Source organism: Onychostruthus taczanowskii, unplaced genomic scaffold (genome assembly GCF_017590055.1).
Source record: "Onychostruthus taczanowskii isolate IOZ18803 unplaced genomic scaffold, ASM1759005v1 scaffold19, whole genome shotgun sequence".
NCBI lineage: Eukaryota > Metazoa > Chordata > Aves > Passeriformes > Passeridae > Onychostruthus > Onychostruthus taczanowskii.
Genome location: NW_024499128.1, coordinates 11,822,799 through 11,849,149, shown reverse-complemented (window position 1 = coordinate 11,849,149; position 26,351 = coordinate 11,822,799). Strand labels below are relative to the sequence as shown.

At 44.1% G+C, this 26,351-nt stretch overlaps 1 protein-coding gene across 2 annotated transcripts in view; it reads right to left on the bottom strand.

Moving 5' to 3' along the window:
* Positions 1-23,042, bottom strand: part of EPN2 (epsin 2) — a 42,120-nt gene extending 19,078 nt beyond the window's left edge. For both annotated transcript variants that reach the window (XM_041401546.1, XM_041401547.1), the window contains exons 1-2: positions 22,909-23,042; positions 3,920-4,693 (exon numbers count right to left, since the gene is read on the bottom strand). In XM_041401546.1, coding sequence (XP_041257480.1) covers positions 3,920-4,514 — 595 coding nt within the window. In that variant the 5' untranslated portion in view covers positions 4,515-4,693; positions 22,909-23,042. The remainder of the gene's footprint in view (positions 1-3,919; positions 4,694-22,908) is intronic.
* Between the last annotated feature and the right edge of the window lie 3,309 nt (positions 23,043-26,351).

Below are 26,351 nucleotides of genomic sequence, written 5' to 3'. Positions count from 1 at the left end.
GGCAGCTGGAGATGAAACAAGGCCAGGAACAAGAGGCTGAAGTTTTTGAAACTAGGTGACAAATGTCAGGCAAAAACCCAATTATTTAGACCCAGAGGCAGATTAGGAGTGAGGGACTATTGCTCCAAAAGATTTTTAATATCTGCTTTCTATCACTTCCTCTCCCCAGTAAGTTTGGTTTCAGCACTACACAAGAATATTTCCTTAAGGTGAAATAAAACCTGATTTGATGCAACTCTACAGAATTAGCACATTTTCCAAAATAAATAAAAATGATGCATTTTGTCACAGAATATTTAATAGCTCCTAATCTGAGCATTAATTGGTTTGAAGCTGAAAAATAAAACAATTGCTCCCAATATGTCAGAAATTGCTGACAAGATGGAGGTTGGGAGGAACTTTATTTCTGCTTTTTACTTCTGAGTATCTCTCATGGCTTCAATTTTCAGGTTATGAGACTGGGTAGGAAAAAAAACCCCACAAATACTTTTACAATTCACATGCCATAATGTGCTCCCTGGAATTATCCAAGCACAGAGATCTTCAGGGCCAACAAAGTCATTAAGGCAAAGCTTTGGAGGAAAGGATTTTATTAAAAACTATCAAGTTGCACCACTTCATTTTGCACAGTTTCTAAAGGATTTTTAGAGATGAAATGAAAATATTCACAGGAAAACCAGGAAAAATATCCTTATTTGCCTGCAGCAGTGAGGGATGATTGGATATCAGTCAAGAGATCCTTTTGCATCTTGAATTCTCTCTCACCACACAAGGTATCAATACTGCTTTTATTTTGTCACAAAGGATGAATCTGGGACACAAAACCCAGCAATTCTTTAAGAAAACCCCTCGTGGCTCAACACCAAGCAAAAACCCAATTGTTCCCATGCAAACCTGCACAGGTTGGGAAGCTGGAGAAGAGAGGAGTTTGAGCAGAGTTCAGTCAGTGCTGGCTGTGCAGCGCAGCTGATTCAACATTCTCAACAAACTGACCCAAAAAGGCTTCCCTGATTTAACCAAAACTGCACTTTTAGTCCCTGAAAGGAGAGGGCAGAGCTCCCTCACATCCACCCCAGTATCCACTGGGAGTTACTGGGGAGCTGTCCTGCAGGAACTACCAAATTCTCAGCTCTTCCTTCTACAAGAAAGCACTAAAAATGAGATTTTATAACCCAAGAGAAATTCTGCAGGCAAGGGGAATGAATTCTGCAACCTCCACCCATCGTGTCTAGAAGGAGCAAGAGTAAAATGTGCTGGTAGCAAAGCACTGAGGGATGAAACATTTCCTGGGGTGGTGCTGCCAGAAGGGCTCTGCCACTCTCCCAAACTTTATTTCTATTTGCCTGCTAAGCAGGCGTGCTGGGCATGCAGCAAAGAGGGTGGCTGGACATTCTGAAGAGGCAAATCTCTTGCTGTAGATGACAAATCTAAAAGTCTCTGATCTCTTCTTCAAAGGCTCAGAGGAATGAAAGAGAATTCTGCCAGAAGATACAGAGCAGCAACAGCATCTTAGGGATGTTCTAAGGGGAGTATTTCCCAGGAGTGAAGCACAACTTCATTCCTTTTACAGATTTTTTTCTGAATCAAGATTTTCAGCACAAAAGAAGGGTATTAGTAATAAAAAGTATATAATTTAAACATATATTTATTTCTTTTTAAAATTTATTTTAATTTTTTATTTATGTGATATATATATATATATATAGATATTCAAATTTATTTTTTTTAAGAACACACAATGGATACAATCTCTTTCACTTTAAACAATGAAAAGCATCTTTTCCATCAAATTTAGCAGGCACAGGAATAACCCTACATTTATGTAACAGATTAAATGTCTGGGTTTTAATGAAACTCCTTCCTCGTTTCCTGGGATAAAGCTCTTCCCAGTTTCCCAATATCAGAAGGACTTAGCACAGCTGCTTTGGAAGGTGTTGGTTTGCTTTGCTCCACTCAATTAAACCAGACAAGAAACACATTTAAAACCCAAAACAGACAACCTGAGAGCCACCTGAATTTCTGCTGATCCACAGCAAAACAAGTCCAGGAGAGCTGGAACAGAGCAAGAACCGAGGGAGGGGGGGAGGAGAAAAAAAAAACCCTGAGATTTCTAAAGCTTCTTAGGGGGGGAGGGAAAAAAAAAAAAAAAGCTTAAGGAATCTTTACCTCCAAAGCAATCCTGCCACAGGACACACACAGGGAGGAGGGAGCAGGAAATCCACCCTTGGAGTACTGAGGAACAGCCCAGCTCCTTCTCCCATCCAAATTCCTAAAGCAGCCGAGGAACAATTGAGGAACACGCCCTGCATTGCTCAGCCCTGCTGGAGGAATCCTTTGGAGCCTCTGGGAGCATTTAGGATTCCAAACAATAGTTGCAGGCATTAATTAAAGTTGGGACTGGTGGAGCAATAATTGTGCGAAACCCAAGGTGTGCTCAGCAAAATTCAGTCACTTATTTCAGCCCACCAGCCCAAGTTAAAATCAATATTTCAAGCTATTTCTAAATTAAGAATTTTTGTTGTAGTCAGCAACGTACAGACAAATCATTATTACAGAAAAATTAAGATGTTTGTTATCCTACTGCTAATTAAAAGCTGAAATCAAAAATTCTCATAGCTGGAAAACTTCACTCACATTTTTTGTACCTTCACTCACATTTTTTGTACCTTCACTCACATTTTTTGTACCTTCACTCACATTTTTTGTACCTTCACTCACATTTTTTGTACCTTCACTCACATTTTTTGTACCCTCTATGCTAAAAAAATTTCCTTTAGGAAGTAATTTTTTCTGCTTGTCTCCAAAGCTTTAAACAGAGATTTTCTCCATCCTGGTTTGATTTTCCTGCTATCTCCTCCTGCAAATGTCAGCAGGGCTGACCCCACTCGTGGATTTATGATTTAAGAAGCACTTTGGGACCCAGGACATGACAAACTTCAGAATTCTTAAAGCTGGTGCTCAATGGTTCCTGCACCCTGGCTCAGTCACAGCCCTCCACACTCTCTAAACATTCATTTAAAGAAAAGATTTCCCTTCAGAATTAGACCACAACCACTGACATCCCAGCCAAAGCAGCTTTCATCAGATCATTACTTACATTAAGGAGGATTTAGTGCCAGATCAGGCCTCTTCCTGACATGACAGGGAGTCCCACCAAGCAGTGCTGGAAAGAATTTGCTCTTCCCACATCACTGTATTCATTTTTTAAGAATGAAGTATAGTATTTAGTATTTAGGAGAGACACTCACACACCAAATACAGAGAATTTAAATATTTAAATACAGATTTAAAGCACTCCTCCTCCAAGAATTGCTGAGTAAGCAATAAAGGAAATTAAACAGCAGCATTGTTGCCAAAGTCCAACAGGAGCAGCATAAAGTAGCAAAATGATTCAGGAAATATTCTGTATTCCTTATTTATTCTTAACCCAAGCCCAGGCTGGATGGGACTTGGAGCAGCCTGGGATAGTGGAAGGTGTCCCTGAGCATGGCAGGAGGGTGGAAAGAGATCAGCTTTAAATTCCCTCCCAACCCAAACCATCCTGTGATTCCATCCTGAACAAAAAGAACACGTCTTCAAGCACTCCTTTCAAAACCAGAAACAAAAAGGAAATCCCTTTCACACCCTCCCCATCACAGCAAACACTGGAACAGGTTCACAAGAGCAGCCTGGCACCGCCACCTTTGGAACTGACAGTAAACAAGGGCTTTTAAAATCGATTTCCATCACTACACACGTCCTCTCCAAAGCAAATATTTGGAGAGGCATCTGCAGAGACATCAGCAGCACAGAGCAGACCCACAGAGATCCCAGATCCCCTGGCAGGCAGCATTTCCACCCTCCCACAGGCACCATTCACTCCCAGCCCCAAGAGCAGCTCTCCACAGAAAAGGATTTGGGATGTGTTTGCTGTACTTACAGCCGTGGTAGGATGCTGGGGATCCTCCAGACTTTCCATACTCCTGCTCTGAGTAGCTGGTGGACAGGTTGGGCTGGCTGGAGCCTCGGCCAAAGGTGATCTGGTTGCTGCCCACCCCAGTGGCCACCTGAGCCATCCGTTCTTTGGTCTTCAGGGCTTGGGCCCTCTCTGTCTTGAGGCGCTCGTCGTCCTTCAGAAGGGACACCAGCTGCTTGGATTTCTCCCTCACGTTGATGCCCTGGTCCTTCCCATCTCGGTCGATGTACTGAAAATCTTTCAACGTCTGGATAGCAAAAATATTCTCTTTACACTGCTGGGCCACCCTCTCAGACCCAGTTTTAATCAGGTAATCTAAGAGAGTGAGGGCCTTGTAGACGTGCCGCCAGTTCTTGCCGTGGTCATTCAGTCGTTTCCAGATCATGCTCATAATTTCAGAAAAGGCCACAACATTGTAGGTCAGATCTGCTATTTCAGTCATCAAGGAACTGGAAGGACCCCAGGGGTCATTCGAGGTCGCTTCCCGAACTTTTATTTCGGCCTCTGAGTAATTGTTCACAATGTTCTTCATCTGCCGTCGGATAGACGAAGTCGTCATTTTTATTTCCCTTTTTACCAAGACAGATTCCACAACACAAACAGCAAAGGGCTAAATTTGCTCTTCTAGGAACGTTTCTGAACTGCGAAGGCTCCGTAGCAGTGGCGTGCTTGTGACACGTTCCACTACAATCATTTCCTCTCCTCAAGAGAATGACACGAGAAAATTAAAATCATGACCTGAGTGAGGGAAGAAAACAAAGCAGGTTAGTTGGGTCTGATTGTTGTGCACAGCCAGCAAGCCACACACGCTTGGGAGAAATTTTCTTAGATTAATTTTTTCCTCCTCGAATTTCTTCTGATTTTGAAAATAACTTCTTCTTCTCACGAGTCACATTAAACATTTAAGATTAAAAACCTGAAGTGCTGAGCAAAACAAAAGCAAGAAGAGAAACACGCTGATACAAAGGCAAAATTTCAAAAGCAAACCAGAAACAAAGTCTAACCTGGAGATTTAGTTTCCAATGTAAAGCCTACCTAGAACTTTAAATTACAGAAATTACAAAGCTCAGATGAAACCACATGAGGAATTCCATGTTCAGCAGCCCTCTAACAGTAGGAATCTGCACCCAGACAGGACGAGCAAATTTCCAAAAAATCAACCAAGCCATTTCTGAAACCCTGGGTGGTTTAAAGTCCTCTCAGTCTCAGGACAGGGATCCTGTGGCCCAACATACTCCAACTCAAGGTGACCTTTCATGATAAGCAGACTAGAAGGAATCTTTTTGTACCCAAATGCATTTACTTTGTTCATTTGACAACACTCAGCAGACCCACACTTTCTGCTCCGTGTTTTTCACACAGCACTGAAGAATTTTTAATTCTATGAGAATGGAATTGTAAAGCCAAAATGATTGGCAAGAAAAGGCAAGGACAAGCTGTGGAGCTGGAAAGCTGTGTCAGTTCTTTAGTTAAGGTCACTGTTTCAAGTAAACAGAGGCCTATTAAGCTTTGGAATAAATTACTTGAGCAAACTGGCAGATTGGCCATTCCATGAACACAGAGCAGCCCTGAGGGCCACCAGGGGCACAAACACTGAGCAGGGACTCTGCCACTGAGCTGGCCACGTTCACAGAGATGCCCATTCCAGATGTCCTTTAATGTTCCTCCAAACACTCCAAGAACCAACCTCATCCCTCACAGAGACACTGGAGACAAGGAAAGCACAGATGTCAAACCTGACATTGTTATAATTCTTCAAATTGCCACTTCCATGCACAGATTAAACTCCATTTCTTGGGATACACACGGTTCTTCCCGCTGTGCATTTTACCTGCCATTTTACCCCTCAGCAGGTCTCAATCCTTCATCATTTCTTTCAATTCAAGATTCAATTCAAATTTTACTAATTTGCTTCAATTTAGCCATCTTATTCTTTTGGGGCAATCTGTTAAAGGGAGTATTTGCAAGAGCACTGATCTCTGGCAGGACACTTGGCTGGGAAGAGCTTTTCCCTCTGAGAACCAACATTTACTCCTAACCCCATTTCCTGCCCTTTAGCCCATTGCAAATCTATGAAAAACATTCTTGCCTTATGAAAGCTTTATTTCAAGGCCAGGGATGAGAAGCCTTCCCAAAATCTTTTTACAAGTGCACTACAGGAGCAAGTGCCTCACCTGTGTGTATATCTCCCCAGTCAAATACAAGTTTTTTACTTTACAACTCCACAGGCTTTTGGAAAAATCATTTTAACACCTCACATGTAAAAGTCCCTGAAGAATTAACCACCCTCACAACACAAGAGTGCTTCCCTTTTCTCTCTCTTGCACCAAATCCACCCATTTTTACACAACAGCACAGGAAAAATACTCCCAAGTCTTTTAAGCTTTGCAAGTAAGAACAACTCAACCCTGGATCACTTCTGGAGCTGATTAAATGCAACACAAAGCTGTCATGGTCTAAAAAAACAGAGCAAAGAGCCTTCATTCCCTCCCAGTTCCAGCCCACTAGGAAAGCAGGCACTTGGTTTTGGAGAAGAAAGCAAAGGAGGAATTCCTTTGGAAGCTTTTCTAAGTCTGGAGGAGCACTTTTAAAAACAATCCCAGAGCAAACACAGGAGAGAACACACTGGGTAAAGAGAAACCAGCAATTTACACACTTCCAGGAAATTAAATATTTCACTTGTTGCTCTGTAACAGACTCAAAACCCATCAATCCATCATTGCTGAGGGATTCTTCACTTTCCTGTCTTCAGTCCTGAAAACCAAGGCCTTCAATGAGAGAAACATTAAGGTCTGTTTTTTCCTTTTCTTGATGGACATGTTTTCATCTTACTCTACTCATAGCCCATAAAAACCAATTTATTCTAACCCTCATGATAAACACCCAGGGGGTGACAGGATGGAAAGCTGATGGAGCTGTACCAATACTCAGGGTCCTGCCTTGGCAGTGGGACTGACCCTCACCCAAGAGCTCTGGTTTTGTCCCTGCTTTACTCACTCTGCTCCCTCACCACACAGTGGAAGCCTTCTCCTGGATTATTCCAAATCTTGCAGCACCACAACAATTTCTTTTGTCATTAAACAGATCAAAAAAGGCAAACACCCCAACTGCATAAAAGAGGAACAGTTTCTAACGCATTCTAACAAATTCTTACACAGAAAGCTTAGATTTCTTTTTTCCAGAGACATCAGTGAATTAACTTCTCACAACAAGCCACAAGGAAGCACAATGCACTTGCAACTTCAGCAAAAACGTGAGTTTGCATTTTCAACAGCAGAGTTGCAAAGAAAGCAGAAAGTGAGACCAGTTGATGAAAGCTGTTTCTGGTTAGCAGGAAAAAAGCTTGAGCAGATTTCTGTGGAATTAAACAGTTCAGTCCTGGGGAGCCTTCCTCAATTTTGTTCTTGGTCCCTACAAGCCATTTTCTCTGATTTTAAAGTATCTGACATCTCCAATAGCAAAGCAAACAGATGTGCAGACAAGAAGGTGAAGCTTACCTGTGTTAGCAGGGGGAACCTGGAGGGGAACACCCCGTGCCCTTCTATTCCAGCAATTCATTACACAAATAATGAATTCTCCTGGTGCTTTCCTACACTCACCGTGCAGACAGAAGCAATTCTTGCCTGAACTCCTCATCTCTCTCACAAGAGATGAAGCTCAGTGAATGAAATCTGCATGAGGAAACATCTCTAACTTGCTGAGACTAACACAGAACCAAGGCCAAGCCACAAAGTCCTTCATAAACTCAGTTCAAAGCAAACAGCCCCACAAATCCACCTATAGACAGGCTTTCAGCAGAATCCATTCACACCTCTGGAATGTAAAACTCCAACCAGGATTTGTCTGCACTGATAAAATGCCCTTTATATCAGCCTGAAGGTAAATATCTGCACAGCCCAGCTAAGCATGCACCGGAAATATATGAAAAGCTTTTAATATCAAGTGTGAAAATTAACATCAAGCAACAGGAGTTCAGCAGACATTTGCATAAAATTTTAATTAACAGTATCACAGACAACATATATCCTTAGATTAGACATTTACTGTAAGTCACATGCATGAAAAGGGAGCTTTGGAAAATAGTTATTAATTCAGTCAGTCTGTGATCTGAATCTGCAGAACATTAATCTACATAAAAATATTCCAGCCTTGCTGCCTTCCCCTCTCAGGGGGGAATACACAGAGATCTGCTCTCCCTGCTACCAGGCTGCAATGACACAGGCAGATGATGCTCAGGGACTTGCATTCCAGGATAAATCAGGGAATTCTTGCCAGTGTGCCAAGGATCAGGCTCAGAGAAGCTGCTGCCAGGTGCTGACTGAGGAATCTGACAGATACTGACACCACACCTGCACACACAACCCCAGTCCCAACGAGAAGTCAGCTCCTATTTACAGCAGAGAAAAAGGATTCCCACTGCCTGACACTGAATTCACACCCTGCCTTTCCTGGGATAGCTCGTTGTGTGTCTAAATCCAAGCCCACTGCGTTTTACGAAGTCTCATTTTCCACAAACAGCTCAGAAATCAGAAATAAACCAAGCACAAACCTTCATATAAAAATCAGGAATATAATGCAGAAAAAAGCCATTTTTCTTATACTAAATCCAGAGTGCTAGATAGATTTTAAAACTTAACTAATTCTCTGATTTCCTTCTTTCTTCATAAATTATTCTCAGAGAACAACTGGCTGACCAGAGGGTACCATTACCCTGCCTAGGATAAAATATTCAACTGCAATCCCAAAACCAAACAGGAAAAGGAGCAACTGTGCATCGTGGCCACTTGGAGGAGAGGACTGAGAGGACAGAAGACACTTGGCACTACACAGAAAAGCCAACAAGCAGAACACTTATTAGCTCTCTTTTGCTATTCTACAGCAGAGAAAACAGCAATTCATGGGAATAAAACAGCAAAATGAAGAGCCTGAAATTCCCATCAATGCCCTTCCTCAACCTTCAACATTATTTAGGAAATGAGTTACAAATACAGATTGGCAAAGGGTTTGGAGAACAGGGTTAACTCCAGATGAAAGGTTTCACTTCCATTTTTCACAGCTTAAATGCTTGTCTTCAGTGTAATTTCTGAGGAGAGGAAATGGTTCAAAATTCAAAGTTTTGGAAGCTTTCCACTCCCTTTTACAAATGAGAGAACAAGGTCAGCTTTCACAGACAGCAGGTGGCCAAATTATTTCTTTATTTAAAGAGTTAATGCTGAAAGATAATTCTCCTTCAAATTTATGCATATTCATGAGAGCCAAGGTTTGATTCTGCACTGGTTTTACAGTCCTGTCTCAGCCTCACTGAGGGAAAGGAGCTCCAGCTTGAGCAGACTTTTAGCTGTAAAAGAGATTTACAGACACAAATCTGGTTCTGTTTTCTCCATACCACCTTTTGTTAAGTCTTGTCTCCTTAAATTCCCAGGATCTGAGCTCCATGGGAAGCTCATTTCTCAAAGTGGATGGGAAGGGGAGTGAGGAGCAAATCTCCAACCTGCCTCACACAGCAGCACCACCTGGCCACGTCCTTTTGGGACCTGCCAAGCCACAGCTGCTGGGGCTTTGTCACCCCAGCTCCACCAGCATTTGTGGGGCTTTGTCACCCCCAAGCTCCCTTGCCTTTGTGGGGTTTTGTCACTGGCCCTTGTGAGGTTTTGTCACCCCCAGCTCCCTTGCCTTTGTGGGGTTTTGTCACTGGCCCTTTGGGGTTTTGTCACCCCCAACTGCACTGGCCTTTGCAGCTGCAATCAAGGACAGGGGCTGTAAATGTGCTCTGAAGGGCTGGGAGAGGGGACAGCTCTGCCAGACCTGCAGATCACCACTCACGACCCAAATCCGACCTGCACCGGGATCTAATTTTAGGATTACATGCTTTGACAACAGCTCTCTAAAAATAACACATTCCTCCTTCTCCAGCCAGGTCAAGTGTCACCCACAGTGCCACTTGCACTGTGGGCATGTTTGCAGGTTTGATGTGGTTTTTTTGTAGTTGTTCACTTACTAATTTTTTTATAATATTTAATTTTTTTGTTTGTTTCAGAGATTATTGATCAATCTAAGTTGGCTGACTGGTTTTCTATGATAAGATAAGGCTAAAAGACTTTGCAGAATATTAAGACTAAATTTAAAACTAGTAATTAAGACTAAATACTATGGAGAAATAGAACTAGGAAAGATGCATTGCAGTAGGACCCACAAGGGGTAATTTTAGATTATTTGCTTTAAGGCATCTACAGCATGGTGTGGCTAAAGCTGATAGACCAAGAAACACTTAAAATGTATTGTAATTAACAAATAGTTGGCTTCTGATCGTGATGGTGTGAATTTTAACATCTGTATTGTCTCACCCTTCTCACAAGACTGAAAATGGAATAAAAGTTTTCAAAATACCTCTCAGTTACCCCATCTCTGGGTCAGGAAAAGGGTATTGTCTGGCATGGGCACATCTCAGTTTATTCTGCATGCAGCAGGTGTGCAGTGAATATCGGGATATTGCAGAATTACACACCAGAGCAGGAATGCCAAATGCAAATTAATCCAACAGGGCAGTGAAAATACCTCCCCAAAGGAATTTGTTCTCTGAGGATTACCTGTTTCAAGGAAAGCATTTCATCCATTTTCTCACAAATTGAGGAGAAAAAAAAAGACCACCCAATGTGTGCCTTGACTGAAAGGTAACAATCTGAAATAAATTCAGCTTACCAAGTATACTTGAATTGTATTGTCAACTGAATTAAGGGCAGTAGGAGACACTTCTCTCCTTTCACATTTTCCTTTTGGAAAGGAAGAGGATATCCAATATTCTTGCCAGAGGATGTGCCTCAGAATCTATTTCTAATTAGAAAATCCAGCCTTGTCACTTAGGCTGTTTTGGGGTGACAGGCACCTGCTCAGGCCCTCACACACCAGCTCGAACACAGGAAGAACTGCAAAAAATACAAGAGCACAAAATGTCAGCTCCCTTCTTTAAACCCCAGTATTTTCCTATAGAACTGCAATTTTTAAAATTCATATTCACCTAGATGTGTGCTCACGTACCAGACTCCATATTTTGGGGATGTATTTTGGGAAGATACCTGCTACTTAAGATTACCTGATGATTTCATTAACTAAATTGATTTTGCACCTTTATTAATATGAAGCAAACATCACCAAGTGCAGTTTCTCCCATCCTCCTACACACACCAGACATGAAACCACATTAATACACTCAGCAGGCCAAAGGCAAATGCTCACCCTGACAAAGATTAGAGGAGGGAAACAGTTTAACTCTCCATGTTACTACTGGTAGAAGCTGAAGGATTAATACTTTTATTTTATGACATTGATTTCTAAGGAAAAGGATTATTCAAGAAGTACAAGATGCCAAGAAATACCTGTCCATACATCCAAACACTATTTTTTTTTCATTTTAATTAAGTGTGCTTCCTGCCAGCACAAACTACAAGCCTGCAAAAGAAAACAGAGATTGATTTAATATCCTACTTACATTCATCAATGTCCATTCATGGCATAAAATTTCAAGTACCTTCCCTCACAGCCACCAGATTTTGCACAATCATCTTGAAAAGTCACCACAATGTCCTGAATTCAACTATGAGAGCAAACATCAGAATGCTTTAAACCTCAGAAATTCAGGTACAGGAGCTGTCTGCTCATGAGACTGGAGTTGAGGAGAAAATCCTTCCCCAAGAGGCTGGTGAGGCCCTGGCACAGGTTCCCAGAGAAGCTGTGGCTGCCCCATCCCTGGAAGTGTTCCAGGCCACAATGGACAGGGCTTGGAGCAGCCTGGGACAGTGGCTGCCTTGGCAGGGGTGGCACTGGATGAGCTTTAAGGTCCCTTCCAACCCAGCCCACTCTGGGATTCTGTGAATAAATTGTTGTAAGAGTGTAAAGTAGGAAACACATCCCAAAATCCTCACTGCAAGAAGGTTCTGGAGCCACAGGTGAGGATGGGATTCTGCAGCTCCTGCCTCTCCACAGACCATGTCACCCAAGCAATTAAGCCAAGGTCACTCTAATTACTCGAAAGAACACCCCAAATAAGGGGAGCACCAGGCATTTCAACAGCAGTCTCCAGTTCCAGCTCACCAGGCAAAGCTGCACCTGGGAAGCTCAAACTGGAGCTGAAGTTGATGGTTTAGCTTTGGGACTTGGTTCAGCAGGTGACTGCAAGGACTGCAGGCTGGGGTTCTGGGAAATCTCCTTTTCCTGCCTAGGGACAAAGCAATTCCACATTCCAGGAGGAAATTTGGTCCTTCACTCTCCAAATTATCACATTTCATAAAATCTTAGCCCTGCCCTTTTCCCACCCTGATTTTTAGCTCTGTCCTGCAACACCAAATGTTCAGCTTTCCCTCTGACTCCTCCTATCTTTCCATATTGCACACACCACAGTTTCCAAAATCCTTCCCAAACCAGCCCACCTCTTCTCCCTCTTCCTCTCAGACCTGTCTAACGTGTCCAGCTCCACCACCTTGGCAGGAGCAATTCCAGAGGAGAGGTCCCAGCTGTGCCACCAGCAACCTGGATCTACACTGGATTCTGCCTCCCAGGAAATAGAACTCAAGAATAATGAATAATATAAAAATAATTCTCTTTGGTCAACTTCTGTGGTGCCCCAGTTCCTGATTCTGAGCTGTACTTTTAAGTTCAGCTTTAACAGAAGTGAATCACTTAAAGATTTTTTTTTAAATATCAGCACATTTGACAGAATGATTTTGCCTCTTTTTTTTCTGCTTCAAACTTTCCAATTCCTTCATTCATGCACAAAAAAGTCATGCTTGATCAATAATAAAAATATTTGTTATTTTATTATTATTTTGTTGATTTTTGTAGAATTAAGAAAAAAAAATCTGGTTTAATAATGCCAGTGAATCCCACATTCTCCTATGCAGATATACAGAAATTTTCAGCTGTCAGCATAACAATTCCTCAAGTTTTCTGAATCTATCCTCCAGCAGTAAAATTCTACCTCCTCTTTTATCTATTCTGGATATTTAGACGGAAAATTATTTGAGTGGGAGGCAGCTTGTTCGTTTCAAAGAGGATGACAAAGGCTTGTTACTCAAAAGCATCTGTGCCTGTTCCTTCATTAAAGGTCATTTTCTTCCAGTCAGCTCTTGCAGAGAACATCTTCTACCCCTCAGCTTTGATACCCTGCAAGCAGCAACTGGATCATGGCCTTGGAACTCAAGATATCTCCTAAGGAACCCACATGGAAAAGGCAAGACACACCTCTGTTTCTAAAGCAGCTGATTGTGGCTTGGGATATATTGAATAAAAGGCAATAAATCCCTGGAGTAGCACTGCTCCTCCCTGTCCCTCCTAGAGCTGCCTGGTGATTATTGTTCTGACCATTGTTTTCATGCAAGTCATTAAAAACATTCCCTCGTTAGATTTAGAAGCAGAACACAAAAGTGGCTTAAAAATTCACCAACTCAATTTTCTCTTTTTTTTTTTTTTTTTTTTAAGAGCTTTCCACCTAGTCCAAACGCACAGAAGAAATTCTGGCCCATTAACATCCATCAGAGAGCAGTAATGAATTCATCAATATTCCTCCAGTCTGTGGCACGGCCTCGTGCTGAATCATTTGGTAACTACATCTGCAACAACCCTCCCCACACTGCCAGCAGCCACCTCCCTGAAGAAGGAGAAATGAATGTACTGAGATCTCCCTCAGCTCTGCATCCCTCTGCACGGGGCTGGAGGTGCCTCTCCACACCAGGACTCCCAGAGCCATCAAATCCTCCTGGAGCTGCTCCCCCTGGACATGGCCCTCCTTAGCCAAGGCACCTGCAGGCTTGCAAGGAGCTTTCAGTGCTTTTTCTTTCTAGAAATGATACAAGGATTTGGGTTTTCCCTGCTTTTTCATGTACAATGCAAATATGTTAAGCCTTAAATTGAGTATTTAATTTGCAAAAAAAAAAAAAAAAAAAAAACCAAAATAAAACAACAAAACCCCCCCACCAGGTTACTGCAATCACCCTGAACTGTGATTTTATTTTTGTGTCTATTTACAGACAAACTTCTTCCTCCAGCAAGAAGTCTTCCTAACAGTGAAAGTTCTGTGCAGAAGAAAAGCTAAAAAGCTACCAAAATCAGCCAGTCTTAAAAGAAAATAATTATCAAGTAACATGGAAGTTTAGCTGCCAAAAAAAAAAAGCCCATACCTGTGGCTAGAGTACAACAGTATTAAGTTACTGCTCTCACAACAAAGGGGAAGGAATCTATTCTTGAAAAAAAAAAAAAAAATCAGCCTTAATGATATAAACAAAATTATCCTTAAATATAGATTGGAAAGGACTCTGCCTGCTTTGCCTTGCCCAGGGATGCCAAGGCTGGTGGGCTCTGCAGTCTTCCATCTCTCCAAGTGCCTTCCTTGTGTTTACACTGCCAGTTCTAATGGTATCTCTAATTAACCCCAGGAATAAATAGGGTTTGTTAAGGTAGCCCTTGTACAGCAAGTACAGCTAATGAGGTCTCAGCACTCTGCTGCCTTAACACGGACCATGTCTCAGAACACACACTCACACATGTGTCTACATATCCTCAACTCCCACGGCTTAATTCAATTAATACTATTAAATCTTTAATGCTTGCCTTCAAAGGCTTCTTTTTAATTTTTAATAGCTCTCATAGGTGAGCACGAATGTTTTAAGTCTTTCTGCTATATTTTAAATAAACTCCTCTTTTCTTGCCACTTTGATGTTCCTCTTTCTGACAAACCTCTGCTCTGTGAAGCTGTTGTGACTTTGTTTTGTGTGCAAGGATGACATTACAAGCTCCAAACGATATGTTAATCACCGAGCTGGAATCTGGGATTTTTTTAATTCCTCTCACCTGCCCTCTGGGCTGGGAGTTGGCACCAGAACAGCTTTCATCAAAACAATGAAACCCAGGAGGAGAGAAGAGGCAACTGGAGGAAGGGAGCTCTGATTTGCATCTGTTTAGCATAGAAGCGGCAGGCGGGGCTAAATTCTCTTTTACTCGGCTTTCCCATGAAGGGAGAGAATGCCAAAGTCACCGTAGTTTATTTAAATAGTTAAAATAGGAGTTTTGACAAAAGACTGGTCAAGCTGGATGGAAGAATAAGCCCTGTGGCATCTAAAGGCACATCCATTTCACATGTCTGATGGGCACTGAATGTGTTTTTAATTCTCCCCTTCTCTCACTCCAAATTACCTTGAGACCCCTTCCTACCTTGCCCTGCCCCGTTTCTAAATTTTGAATTTGTGTGACAAGAGATAAAGTTTAGACAGCACATTTCAGGCCTTTTCATAAAGCATAAACTACAACAAGAAACGAAAAAGAAAAATAAAAAAACAGCACAGACATTCCTCCTCCTTTAAAGTTTATTTTTCTTCTGAATAAGAAAAAAAAAACCCTTCTTAAAACTAAAAATCAGCATTTTCAGGGACAGGAAAAGGCACTATAGTATTATATACACTATCCAAGCTGACACAAAAAAGAAGAGATTAAAAGCCTGGCTGGAAGCCAAGGCATCCAGACACAATTTTGCACAGAGCATAGAGAACAAAAGTGTTCCTGCATTCAGGATGTTGGAGCATGTTTCCTGCACTCACACCTGAAAGCAAACAGCCCTAAAAACCAGGGATCCCAGTCAGCCCCAGACCAACAGGTCCCTCACCCCTCAGTGAAAGATGTGCTCACACTTTGCTTGATCCAGACCATCTCCTGCAGAACAGACCCACCCCACAAAGCAAATTAAAAACAGAATAATAAAGACAAGCTACAAAACTCTCCTGCTGTTCCTCACTCCTCAACATTTCAGCAGAGCGCTCCCCAAAATTCCAAATCTCCAGCCATAAAACACGTCCTGACTTTTAAAGCCCATGTCAATGCTCCTGGAGGCATCCTGTGGTCGTATTATGATGAAATTAAATATACACAGCCACTACTGGTTGGTAGACAGACACCAAAATGGCAATTGCAGCACTCAGAGTGTTTAAAGCAGCAGGCCAGGCAAAAGGAGATTATTCACTAGGTAGTCAAACGTAAAAAAGAGCCAGACATTTCAGTCTGTCTCAGAGTCTCACAAAGGGGTCAGCGATTTGTAAATTTTAAACACAACACTTAAGCGGTTTTGCAGACTAAAAATCCTTTGATGATTTACCTCAGTGCTTCTCTGCAATAAAAGTGATTTTGCTGTACTCAAGATTTTATACTTCAGCTTCTCTACAAGAATTCTGAAAGCCAAGTCAAACCAATTATAAACATTCTTGTATTTTGCTTCCTTATTAAAGCTTCCCAAGAGAACCAGTAAACATATAAACATAAATAACTTTCAGAGGAGTCACCCAAATACCAATAAATTCTTCAGAAAGCAGCAGCTTTGCTGAAAAAGTATGAAATACCACGATCATAGCCTGGTGCAAGGACAGTCATGCTGCTCTTCTAAGCAGCAGATAGAAATTTCTGCCTTAAAAATATACACAAATTGAAAATATTCTCAAAAACGACAGAATTAAATAGTGATTTCTGATCTGTATTTGTATATTCCTAAGAAAAGTAGTCTGTGTCACCTATGCTGTTTATCTGACAACATTCCAACAGAGGCATTATCTTGACATTCTGAGAAACTCTTCTAAATTGGTAGACAAAGTTTAACTTCATGAACTCTGCTCAACAACAGCAGCAAAATATAGTAACACTTCTCATAGGTAATAAGCATTCCATCCTTAAAAAAAAAAAATCACTGCAAGCAGCAGAACACTGCAAGAAGCAATCAAACCCCTGCAATAAGGCAGGATGGGCTCAGAAGGCAAATATTTCATTAGATAATACAACAGAGGGGAGTTTGTGCCTTCCAGTGGTCATTAGAGAAAGAGGTTTTCATCAAATAATTAAATACCTGGGCAGGGGCATTTTAAAGATGCATCAGATCTTCCCTGGATGTGAATATTGAGGGTTAATGCCTGATCAGGAACCTCTAACCAGGCATTACCAGTCACAATCCAGCAATGGCACAAAATGGGAGGGTGTTTCACTGATTAATTAAAAATATTCAAGTTCTGTTTTTCAACTAACAATTGAAGTGCTTTCCTTTACGTGCACCACGTGGCAGAGCACCCTGTGCTTGACCATCCCCACCAGAGAACAGGCATGTTAGAACAGCTCTGCAGATAAGGATTAATTAGTGATCTTCAATTCTGGCTGATTTCATAGGTTAGAGCAAACATCTCTGCCTTACTGCTGTTGTCACAAGCCTCATCCCTGTCCAAACAGAGCTGAAAGTCAGTAGAAAAGCAGCTTCAGCAGCAATTGGGTCAACAGATTTGGCTGAAGAAATCATCATCACTAAAAAGAAAGAAATAAATAAAAATCAGAATGATAAAACTAAGGTGGTGCTTGGGGTCTCCTCATGCCCACGAGGAACCTCCTGGGAACAGAATTCCCACCTAGAGGGAAACGAGTCTGAGGGATTCTTTTGTGCTGCCATCTCAGGGGAGGAAGTTACCTTTAAAAAGACTTTGTTTGGTCTCTCCCTGAGGAATACCAGAACTGTCTGTATCAGTTGTTTCAGTGGGGTTTGTCCCACAAAGGTTTTACTTGTGAACTGCACAGCTCTTACACCAGTGAGCAATTTACTCATGCAATTACTCCCAGTGGACTCAGAAGAACTGTGTGAGAAAGAAGCTTTGCCAACCTAAAGGTTGCACAATCGGGGGGGGAAAAAAAAAAACTTCAACCAAACCAGGGAGGGGGATAAATTGCAACTGACAAAAACTACAATCAAGAAATAGCTGCTGACAGATTGTTATTTAAGTACAAGGAAGTGATTTAAACAGGAGCAGTTGTAATAAGATTATACGATTCTCTATTAAGATTCTTAAAATGTCTTTGTTCTAGCAAAGCTCTGAAAAGACCATTGCCCTTGCAGAGGTTCAGAAACTACTAAATTGATGTTAAGTCTAGAAATTAATATGATTTGGGAGAATAAAGATAAAATTGTAAAAGAACATTAGTACCCTGCCACCCGTGCTGGTATTTTTCCCTAGCAGGGGTACCACGTGTGTTGTAGCATTTCTTGGTGGCAAAACTCAAACCCATCCAACAGAAGCAGGGAGCTTGCTCTGCCTGGGTTTCTGCTTTTAAATAATGAAAACTCCCAGGTGGATTTTAAAAGCCATCATATTATGTAAGTGACATCTCCAGAAGGGCAGGGGAGTCTCTATGAGGTTATACAGGAGAGAGATTAAATCAGTGGCTGGCTGCTGAATTTTAGCCATGACCCCCAGACTCCACCATGTATTTTAAGTAGTCTGTTCTAAAACTCCAGCCCCCAAAATTTGCCATAACTCCTGCAATACTGAAAATAAAACAAGGCAAGGGAGTCTTCAGATTTCGGTCTGGTAGGGTGAACATAAAACATCTCTAACTAAGGTGTCTGGCATGGTTTTAAACTCATAAGCAGCTTTGAACATTCAAAAAAAAAATAATGACTTAATTTGTACAAGTATTGTTCACTGAGTGCTGCATTCTGAGAAACAAAAAGGCCTCAAAGAGCCAGGTCTGTCCCAAGCCTGCAGAAGCAGCAGAGGCCTTCTCCTGCCTGGGCCACCCTCCAAACTCTCCTGGACCTCATGACCATTTAGGATTTATTGCATGGTGACATGAGAGGCTCAGGCACTGCAGACGACATGGCTAAAACAGCTCTCAAAGGCAGGAGCAGGAACAGGGTGGAAGGAAACTGCAGAGGTCTCATGCACAAATTTCAGCTAATTACTTGAGGCAGCTCGGGGAGCTCCACTCCTGATGGTGGAAGGAAAACTGTGCCTTCAAAACAAATGGTATGGATCACGACAACAAAACAAGCGTGTGTTTGAGACTCCTTCAAACTTCCCCCAGCCACCTCCAGCACAAAACACAGATAAGGGGAGCCTCCAAGGTGGAGCTGCACCCAGGCCTGGGCTGGGACTGGTTTCACCCAGTCCCAGAGCAGAGGCAGCTGCACTCCCACTGCCAGTGGGGACCTGTCCGAGCCTGAGCTCCTGCTACCCCACCTGCACGGAGCTGGATTTGGCAAGCCAAGGCACAGGAGGCGGGAACAGCCCAGGCCTGACCTTGAACACAAGCTCGAGGCACCAGTTAGAGGCATTTATGTTAACAGCCCTGGGTGACAGGAAACAGAGAGACACGCTATTAACAATTAATGTAACACAGGGTATTGGCTCTGAGATCAATTCAAGTTCAGTTTTTGTGACAATACCAGAAAAATGAGCTGAAAATTATCTATACAGAAGAAAAGCATCTCGCTAGCATGACTCAAAGTTATATTTCCATATAGAAAGGCACAATAGTGAATTACAAACTGAATTCTGCAGACATCTCCAGTGCCAGTGCAACCAACAAACACAAAGTACTCCTACACTGATTTTCTAATTAGTATCATCATTCATACAAACTCAACTAATAGATATTTACATTGAACTCAGTCTTGGTACTTAGTAACTTAGGCTACTCTCCTTAAACTCTGCCTACAACCACTGGTAACCTACAGAAGACACCACAGAACCTTCTGACCCAAGTACTTTGCCTTTATCAGTGGTCTGGAGCAGCATCATAAAATCAAGCAAACCCCAAATCTGGAAACCAGAGACAAACCTGTTATTTGTAAAATGATAAATAAAGAATACCAGTTTTCCTGTAACTTTCTGCCTGCTGCACCACTCACCGAGAGGCTCAGCCCAACAGCCACTGAGCCCTAGATCCATCCTGAAGCCCACAGTCTCTGAATTCACTCACATTCAACCATTCTGAATTCTTTCTCCACACAGAACAGGAAAGCAGTCCTGTAACAACCAGCTAAACTGATTAACTCAGGCTTTTTAGGGTCTGTTATTCAGCACAGCCCAGTCTGTACCAAACCTGGAGCACACCAACGCTAGCAGACCTACAATCAGCCGCGGCAGGTTTCATTCCAGAGGACAGCAATCCATGTTGTTCTCCTCCATGGAGCCTCCTGCCTTCTTAATGAGCAGCCAGCCTACTGAAACACACAAAAACCTGCTGTTCTTTGAAGCACTTAAGCCAGCAGGATGCTGGTACGTTTCGATATTTTCCCTGCGCAGATCAGAGCGAGGCGAAGTGGGAAAAGAACATTACAGGCGTTCCTACAAAGCAGGCACATTTCATTTTCTATTAGCAACATCCCAAGGGACACTTTAGCACTCTGCAAATATGGCCCTGCAAGACTGGGAAGTTGCTTCCTGAGTACCAGTCATTAAAGAAAGGTATTAGAGTAACTTATATTCTTCTACACCAAGCAAAAGCCAGAGTCATTTCCCCATCCCACGTATGAGACCTAAGAAAAGCAAGATCAGGAACATCATAACTACTCTTTAATGTATTTCCCCTAAACTGATTATCATTTAATGATTGCTCTCTCTCTCTCTCTAAAAGAAAAAAAAAAAAACCAACCATAGAAACAAAACCCTGATTTCTGTATCAAGAGAGACTATCAGCATTTTTATGAAGTAACAAATTAGGCCTTTGGCATTTCCCAGCAGTGATCCAAGATTTGAGACTTCTTAAAAGCTCCAAGTTTTAAAGCAATCAAATGGCTGACAGCTGGAACAAAACTAGCATGATTAACCAGTTATGTAAATAATGATGTGGTCAGTGCAAGCTGAATTCATTTCTGCTGCCTGCATTATACTGGACATCAGATGTTTGTGAGCTCTTCATGAAATGTGACTGGAGGAATAATGGAAGTGAAAACCAACATGAACATCACCAGCCAAGCTACCTGACAGTCAGGGGTCTCTCCTCTGGTCCTTCCACACCCATCAGGCAACTCATAAACAACACTATTTTAGCCCAAATATTACCCACCACTGCTTAGCTTCTACCTAGGGAACAAGTCTGCTTTTTCTCAGGAGACAAGCCCATGGAGAGAGGATACTTATGTACAAGGGCTTGGAGTGACAGCCAAGGGGGAACAGCTTCCCACTGCCAGAGAGCAGCATTGAATGGGATATTGGGAAGGAATTCCTCCCTGGGAGGGTGGGCAGGCCCTGGCACAGGTTCCCAGAGAAGCTGTGGCTGCCCCTGGATCCCTGGAGGTGTCCCAGTCCAGACTGGACCTTTTTTGGAAAAACCTGGGATAGTGGAAGGTGTCCCTGCCATAGCAGGGGTGGGACTGGATGAGCTTTGAGGTCCCTTCCAACCCAACCCATTCTGGGATTCAAAGATCCTGTGAGTGCTACCTTGCATTTCTTAAAGGCTGATAACAATTTCCATTCCTCAGCAGATGTAAAAGTCAAGCTGCTGTGTCAGAGAGCTGTTGTGACACAGGTGTAATGTTGCAGAGTAACTTCATGGCATAGAGGAAGTTACAAAAAATCAGCACCCCCAAGTCAAACTTCCTCAAATGGAACCCACAGTCAATTTGGGCTTATCGGAATCCGCCTTCAGGAATGCACACTCATGGGTCATTTGTGCTTGATAATTCTTGATAACATAGTTAAATATTTAATAAGGGTAAGATTATCTCTGAAATTCTGTCGAGCTAGTTTACCATTACTTGGAGCTCATAAAGGAAAATTTATCAAAAGTTTTGATTCTTCCCAATAAAAGTCTACACTCGAGTTTGTTCAAAAATAACACATCTGAGAATCAGCCAAGACAAACATATTTAGAAGTAACTCCTAAACAGGCTGCATTTTGCTAAAGATACCATTACAATATATTTCTGATTTAAAAAAAAAATCATTCATCCCACATTTCACACCCCAAAAATACAATTTCCTATGACCTTGTGTCTCACGAAACACAGCAACACACCGAAATTATGCAAGAGTTCTGTATTACCATAAAACACGTATTTCAGTGGGGAGAATAATAAAACTTAATCTCGTGGCCTGATTTGCATTTTGAACTCCTCAAGTCAGACTCTACAGCCCGTAACATCTGCAACAGCTTCACAATCCTAACAAGTCTTTTAGGCCTCCTGTTGAAAATGGATGAGCATGTAGATAATTCAGGTTGTTTTCTTAATAGATGAGAAGAAGAAATACGTCCAAGTGCTGTAAATTTAAAATCTCATTTGGCTTTTCAGATCAGTGTCGATAGCATACTTGAGAAGGGGGAGGGGGAAGCATTACACACCCATAAAACTGAGACCAAACGCTACCAGTTTTAAAGCCTTAGAGCTTTAAACCTTAACATGAATATTTTAACATTTACATTAAAGCCTTACGGCTTTAAAATAGGGGACTTCCATTGCGGGCAGCCTGTGATAATTACTGTTTCAATATATTTCACAGCAATAATGTAATACAGCTCGCTGACTACCCAACCCTAATCTCTAGCATCACAGGTACTGCAGGTAATTTTTTTTTTAAATATATGTAAGTATGTATCGGTGTAAATATATATATAGAGAATATCACAGAACCACAGGAAATCACAGAATTATTAGGGTTGAAAGGGACCTCTGGAGATCATCTAGTCCAATCCCCCTATACAAAACAGACCCTTAAAAATCATTAAAAGCATTAACACACGTCTCCCAAACAACGATATTGCTGAAAATACAACAAAATATCCCCCGCCCCGCCACGATGGAGGTGAACAACGCCGGGGCGGGGGTCGGACCGGGCGGACCGGAGCCCCCCCGCCCCAGCGCCGCCGCCGGGAGCCCCCCGAGCCCGCAGGCGCCGCCATCCCCCGCAGCCCCGGGAGGCCCATCGGGAGCCAGGCCCAAACTTGGAGCCGCGGAGACCCAGCCCGTCCCCGCCGCCGCCCGCCCAGCCACCCACCGGCGACAACAAAGGCCACCGCGGCCCCGCGCCCTCCCCGCGGGGACCCCCGGGGGCCCTTCCCGCGCCCACCCCGCGCCCCGCCGAGGGGAAAGCCGGCGCTGCGGGGGCTGCCCGCCCGTTCCCCCCCCACCCACACCCCGTCCCGCAGCCCGCGGGAGCCGCGCTGACCTGCGGGCGCGGGGCGGGCGCGGTGTCCCGGTGTCCCGGTGCCCGGCGGCCGCGGGCTGCGCTTGACACCCACACGCACCATCCAACATGGCGGCGGCGGCCGCGGGGAGGCGGCGGAGGAGGCGGAACCGGCGGCCGCGCGCGGCCCCGAGGCGCGGCCGCGCTGAGGGCGGGGGGGACGCGGCGCTGCCCGTCCCCTCCTTCCCTCCCTTTTCCCCTCCTTCCCTCCCTCTTCCCTTCCTTCCCTCCTTCTTCTCCTCCTTCCCTGCTTCCCGGCGCGGCTGCTCGCAGCCGGACCCGGCGCCAGTGAGGAGCGAGGCAGGATCGGCCCCCGGGCACGGGCGAATTTGGACGGGAGAGCACCTGGGGAGTCCCCTCAGTGCTCAAAGAGCTCAGGGGTCCCCCAGAAACCTGGGTGAAATAATAAAAAACAAGTTTATCGTTACAAAATAGCCAGATTTATGGGTCAGGGAATGCTTTAGAGAGAGTCTGGGGCTGGGTTTGGTGGAAGGAGAGCGCTTGGGGATCCCCCTCAGTGGTCACAGAGCCCAGGAGGAACTGGGCTCAGGGCTAGAGGTCCCCCAAAATCCAGGGACAAAAAATACAAAATAATGACTATCAGTACAAAACATCCACTTTTATGGGTCAGGGTACACTTTAAAGCAGGTCTGGGGCTGCCTTTGATGGAAGGAGAAGGCTTGGGGAACACACTCCCCCTCCACACTGACAGCACCTGGGAGAAACACATTTCAGGGCAGGGTAGCCCCCCAAAAATCGAGGTCCAGTGTAAGCAGGCAGCCCCCAAAGCAGAATTATAGAACAAATTCATTTGGAAAAGACCTGAAATGATCAAGTCCCAAATGGTGGCCAAACATCCCTTTGTCAACTAGACTATGGCACTGAGTGCCGCATCCAGCCTTTCCTTAAACACCTCCAGGGCCAGTGACCCCACCACATCCTTGGGCAGCCCATTCCAATATTTATTCACTCTTTCGATGAGAAAATCCCTCCAATGTCCAACCTGAACCTCCCTGGCACAGCTCCTGTTGCCTCACACAGCACAGATGCTCCCACTGCAGATGCCAATGTAAAATAACCACATTTATGGCTAAAGGGACACTTTATGGACACACTTGTGGATCAGGGTCGCCACACTGGGTGACGAAGGGACACAGAGGCACAAACGTGGCAGGAGGAGCCGGAGCTGGGTGGGTCGGAGCACACGTCCTTCCCCTCGGGATAATGACTAAACCTGTGTCCGGCACCGCGGGCTGGAGGAGGGTTCTGCTCCCATTGTAGTCCTCCCTGAATATATTTGTTCCCATCTTAAAACCGGGAGACAATTCAAGGAAACGGGACATGGCTGCTCGGGAGACAGTCGGGATTGGTGTAGGTCAGGGCAGAGGCTGGATAGCAGAGCTCTGCTCGGATCCCTGCTGGCACAGGGCAGCGCTGCTGGTTATTTAAAACCCCAATTCCTCAGGAATCGTGCCTTACAAAAGCATAGGAAAACAGAAATGTGGAGCAAAATCCAGTTTATGAGTCACTGCTTTTAAGTGAAAGGAAGGTCAGGCTGAGTGCTGTGAACTTCATCAAATCCCACAATGGTTTGGGAAGGGACCTTAAAAATCATCTTGTTCCAAACCCTGCCAGGGGCAGGGACATCTCCCACTGTCCCAAGATGCTCCAAGCCTGTCCAACCTGGCCTTGAAAACTTCCATGGATGGAGCATCCATCACTTAGAGCCCAGTCCTGCCATGGAGCCACTATCAAATCTGCCACAGATTTGAGGTTTAAATACAGAAGAACAGGGACTGCAGTGAAACACCGGGTGAGCTGCATTAAAAGCAACTTGTTTAGAAATGCTGCACATTCCAATGCCTTGAACACCATCTGGGAGCTGGGAAGCTCCGAATCTTCTGCAGCAAGCTGTGATTCTGGCTTAGCTGTTAACCTTGAGCTAGGCAGGATTAAATTCTGGGTGGAAAAAAATAAGGGATCAGCACACATCTGATGGTATCAGCAGGAGCTGAAAGAATACTTCCCCCTTTTCTTCTTTGCAAGAAAACAGCAATGATGGAAACCCAATGTTTCTGTGCACGTTCATTAATCCTAATGATCAGGTGCTGACAGCTCCAAAGGAAGAGAAGAAAGCTCTTGGTTAAAATAGAATGGGAAGAACAGGATTTTTCCTGCTGCCTTCTCTCCTGCCTGTGTTCCTTCCAGATCTGGGCAGACCGCTCTCCAGAGCAGGAGGCAGCTTCCTCTCCATTCCCAGCTCCATCCCAGGTGTCTGTCTACATCACTAAGTGTGCAAATCAGCAAACCCAGCAAAAACCTCCTGCAGCTGGCACGCTTCCACCAAAAAAACACTTCTCTATCAACCAGATCAAGCCCCTTAGTGCGAGTAAAACAAACCAGCCAAGTAAAATCACTTATTTTTTTATTAATATATACGTGTTAATGCCTTAAAGTGCAGTGTTCCTGCTGCCCTGGGCAGGTACATGAGTGGTAGAGCTGCACCAGCAGAGCTCTGCCCAAGCTGCACAGGGATGTTCTTCCCGGTGGCCCCGGAGCAGACTCGTGGCAGTGGATTTATGTCTCTTGTTTCCTATTAGCAACAGGAGGTCACTGCATTTGTCCTGTGATTTTAAATCCAGGAGCTGGTGCAGAACACTTCCCACTGCAGCCCTGCCCCATCCTTCTGGAGCAGGCTGTACCTGGATCTTGACCCGAGCCGTCTCTGATCCTTCCCAGCCCACAACATTTCAGCTGCGTTGGCAGAACCAGAGTCCAAGGCCACAATCTGCAGTCTGAGTTGGTCACCAGGAGCCGTGGCACCACCCTGATAACCAGCAGAGCAATCCACAAGGAGAAGGCAGCTCACAGACTCCCAGGATATCCTCTGGATATGGAAGGGACTCACAAGGAGCATCAAATCCAACTCATGCTCCTGCACAGGACAAGGATCAGGGGCACCTTTCACTAGACCAGGGTGCCCAGAGAAGCTGTGGCTGCCACATCCCTGGAAGGGCTTGGAGCAACCTGGGATAGTGGAAGGTGTCCCTGCCCATGGCAGGGATGGAACTGGAGGGGTTTTGAGATCCCTTCCAACCCAAACTATTCTGTGAGTCTATGAATCCCACCCCGTGCCTGAGAGCGTTGTCCAAACACTCCTGGAGCTCTGGCAGCCTTGATGCCATGACCATTCCCTGGGGAACCTGTCCAGTGCCCCAGCACCTCTGGGTGAAAACCCTTTTCCTGATAACCTAAACTTTCCTGGCGCAGCTTCATGCCGTGCCCTCAGCTCCTGTCACCGGTCACCAGAGACGAGTTGGTGGCAGGGGACCCAGTGAGTGGGAGTAGGCAAGGAGCAGGAGGATAAGGAGCAGGAGGATAAGGAATGGGATGTCTGGAATGCAGGAGGCTCTCCCAGAGAAGAT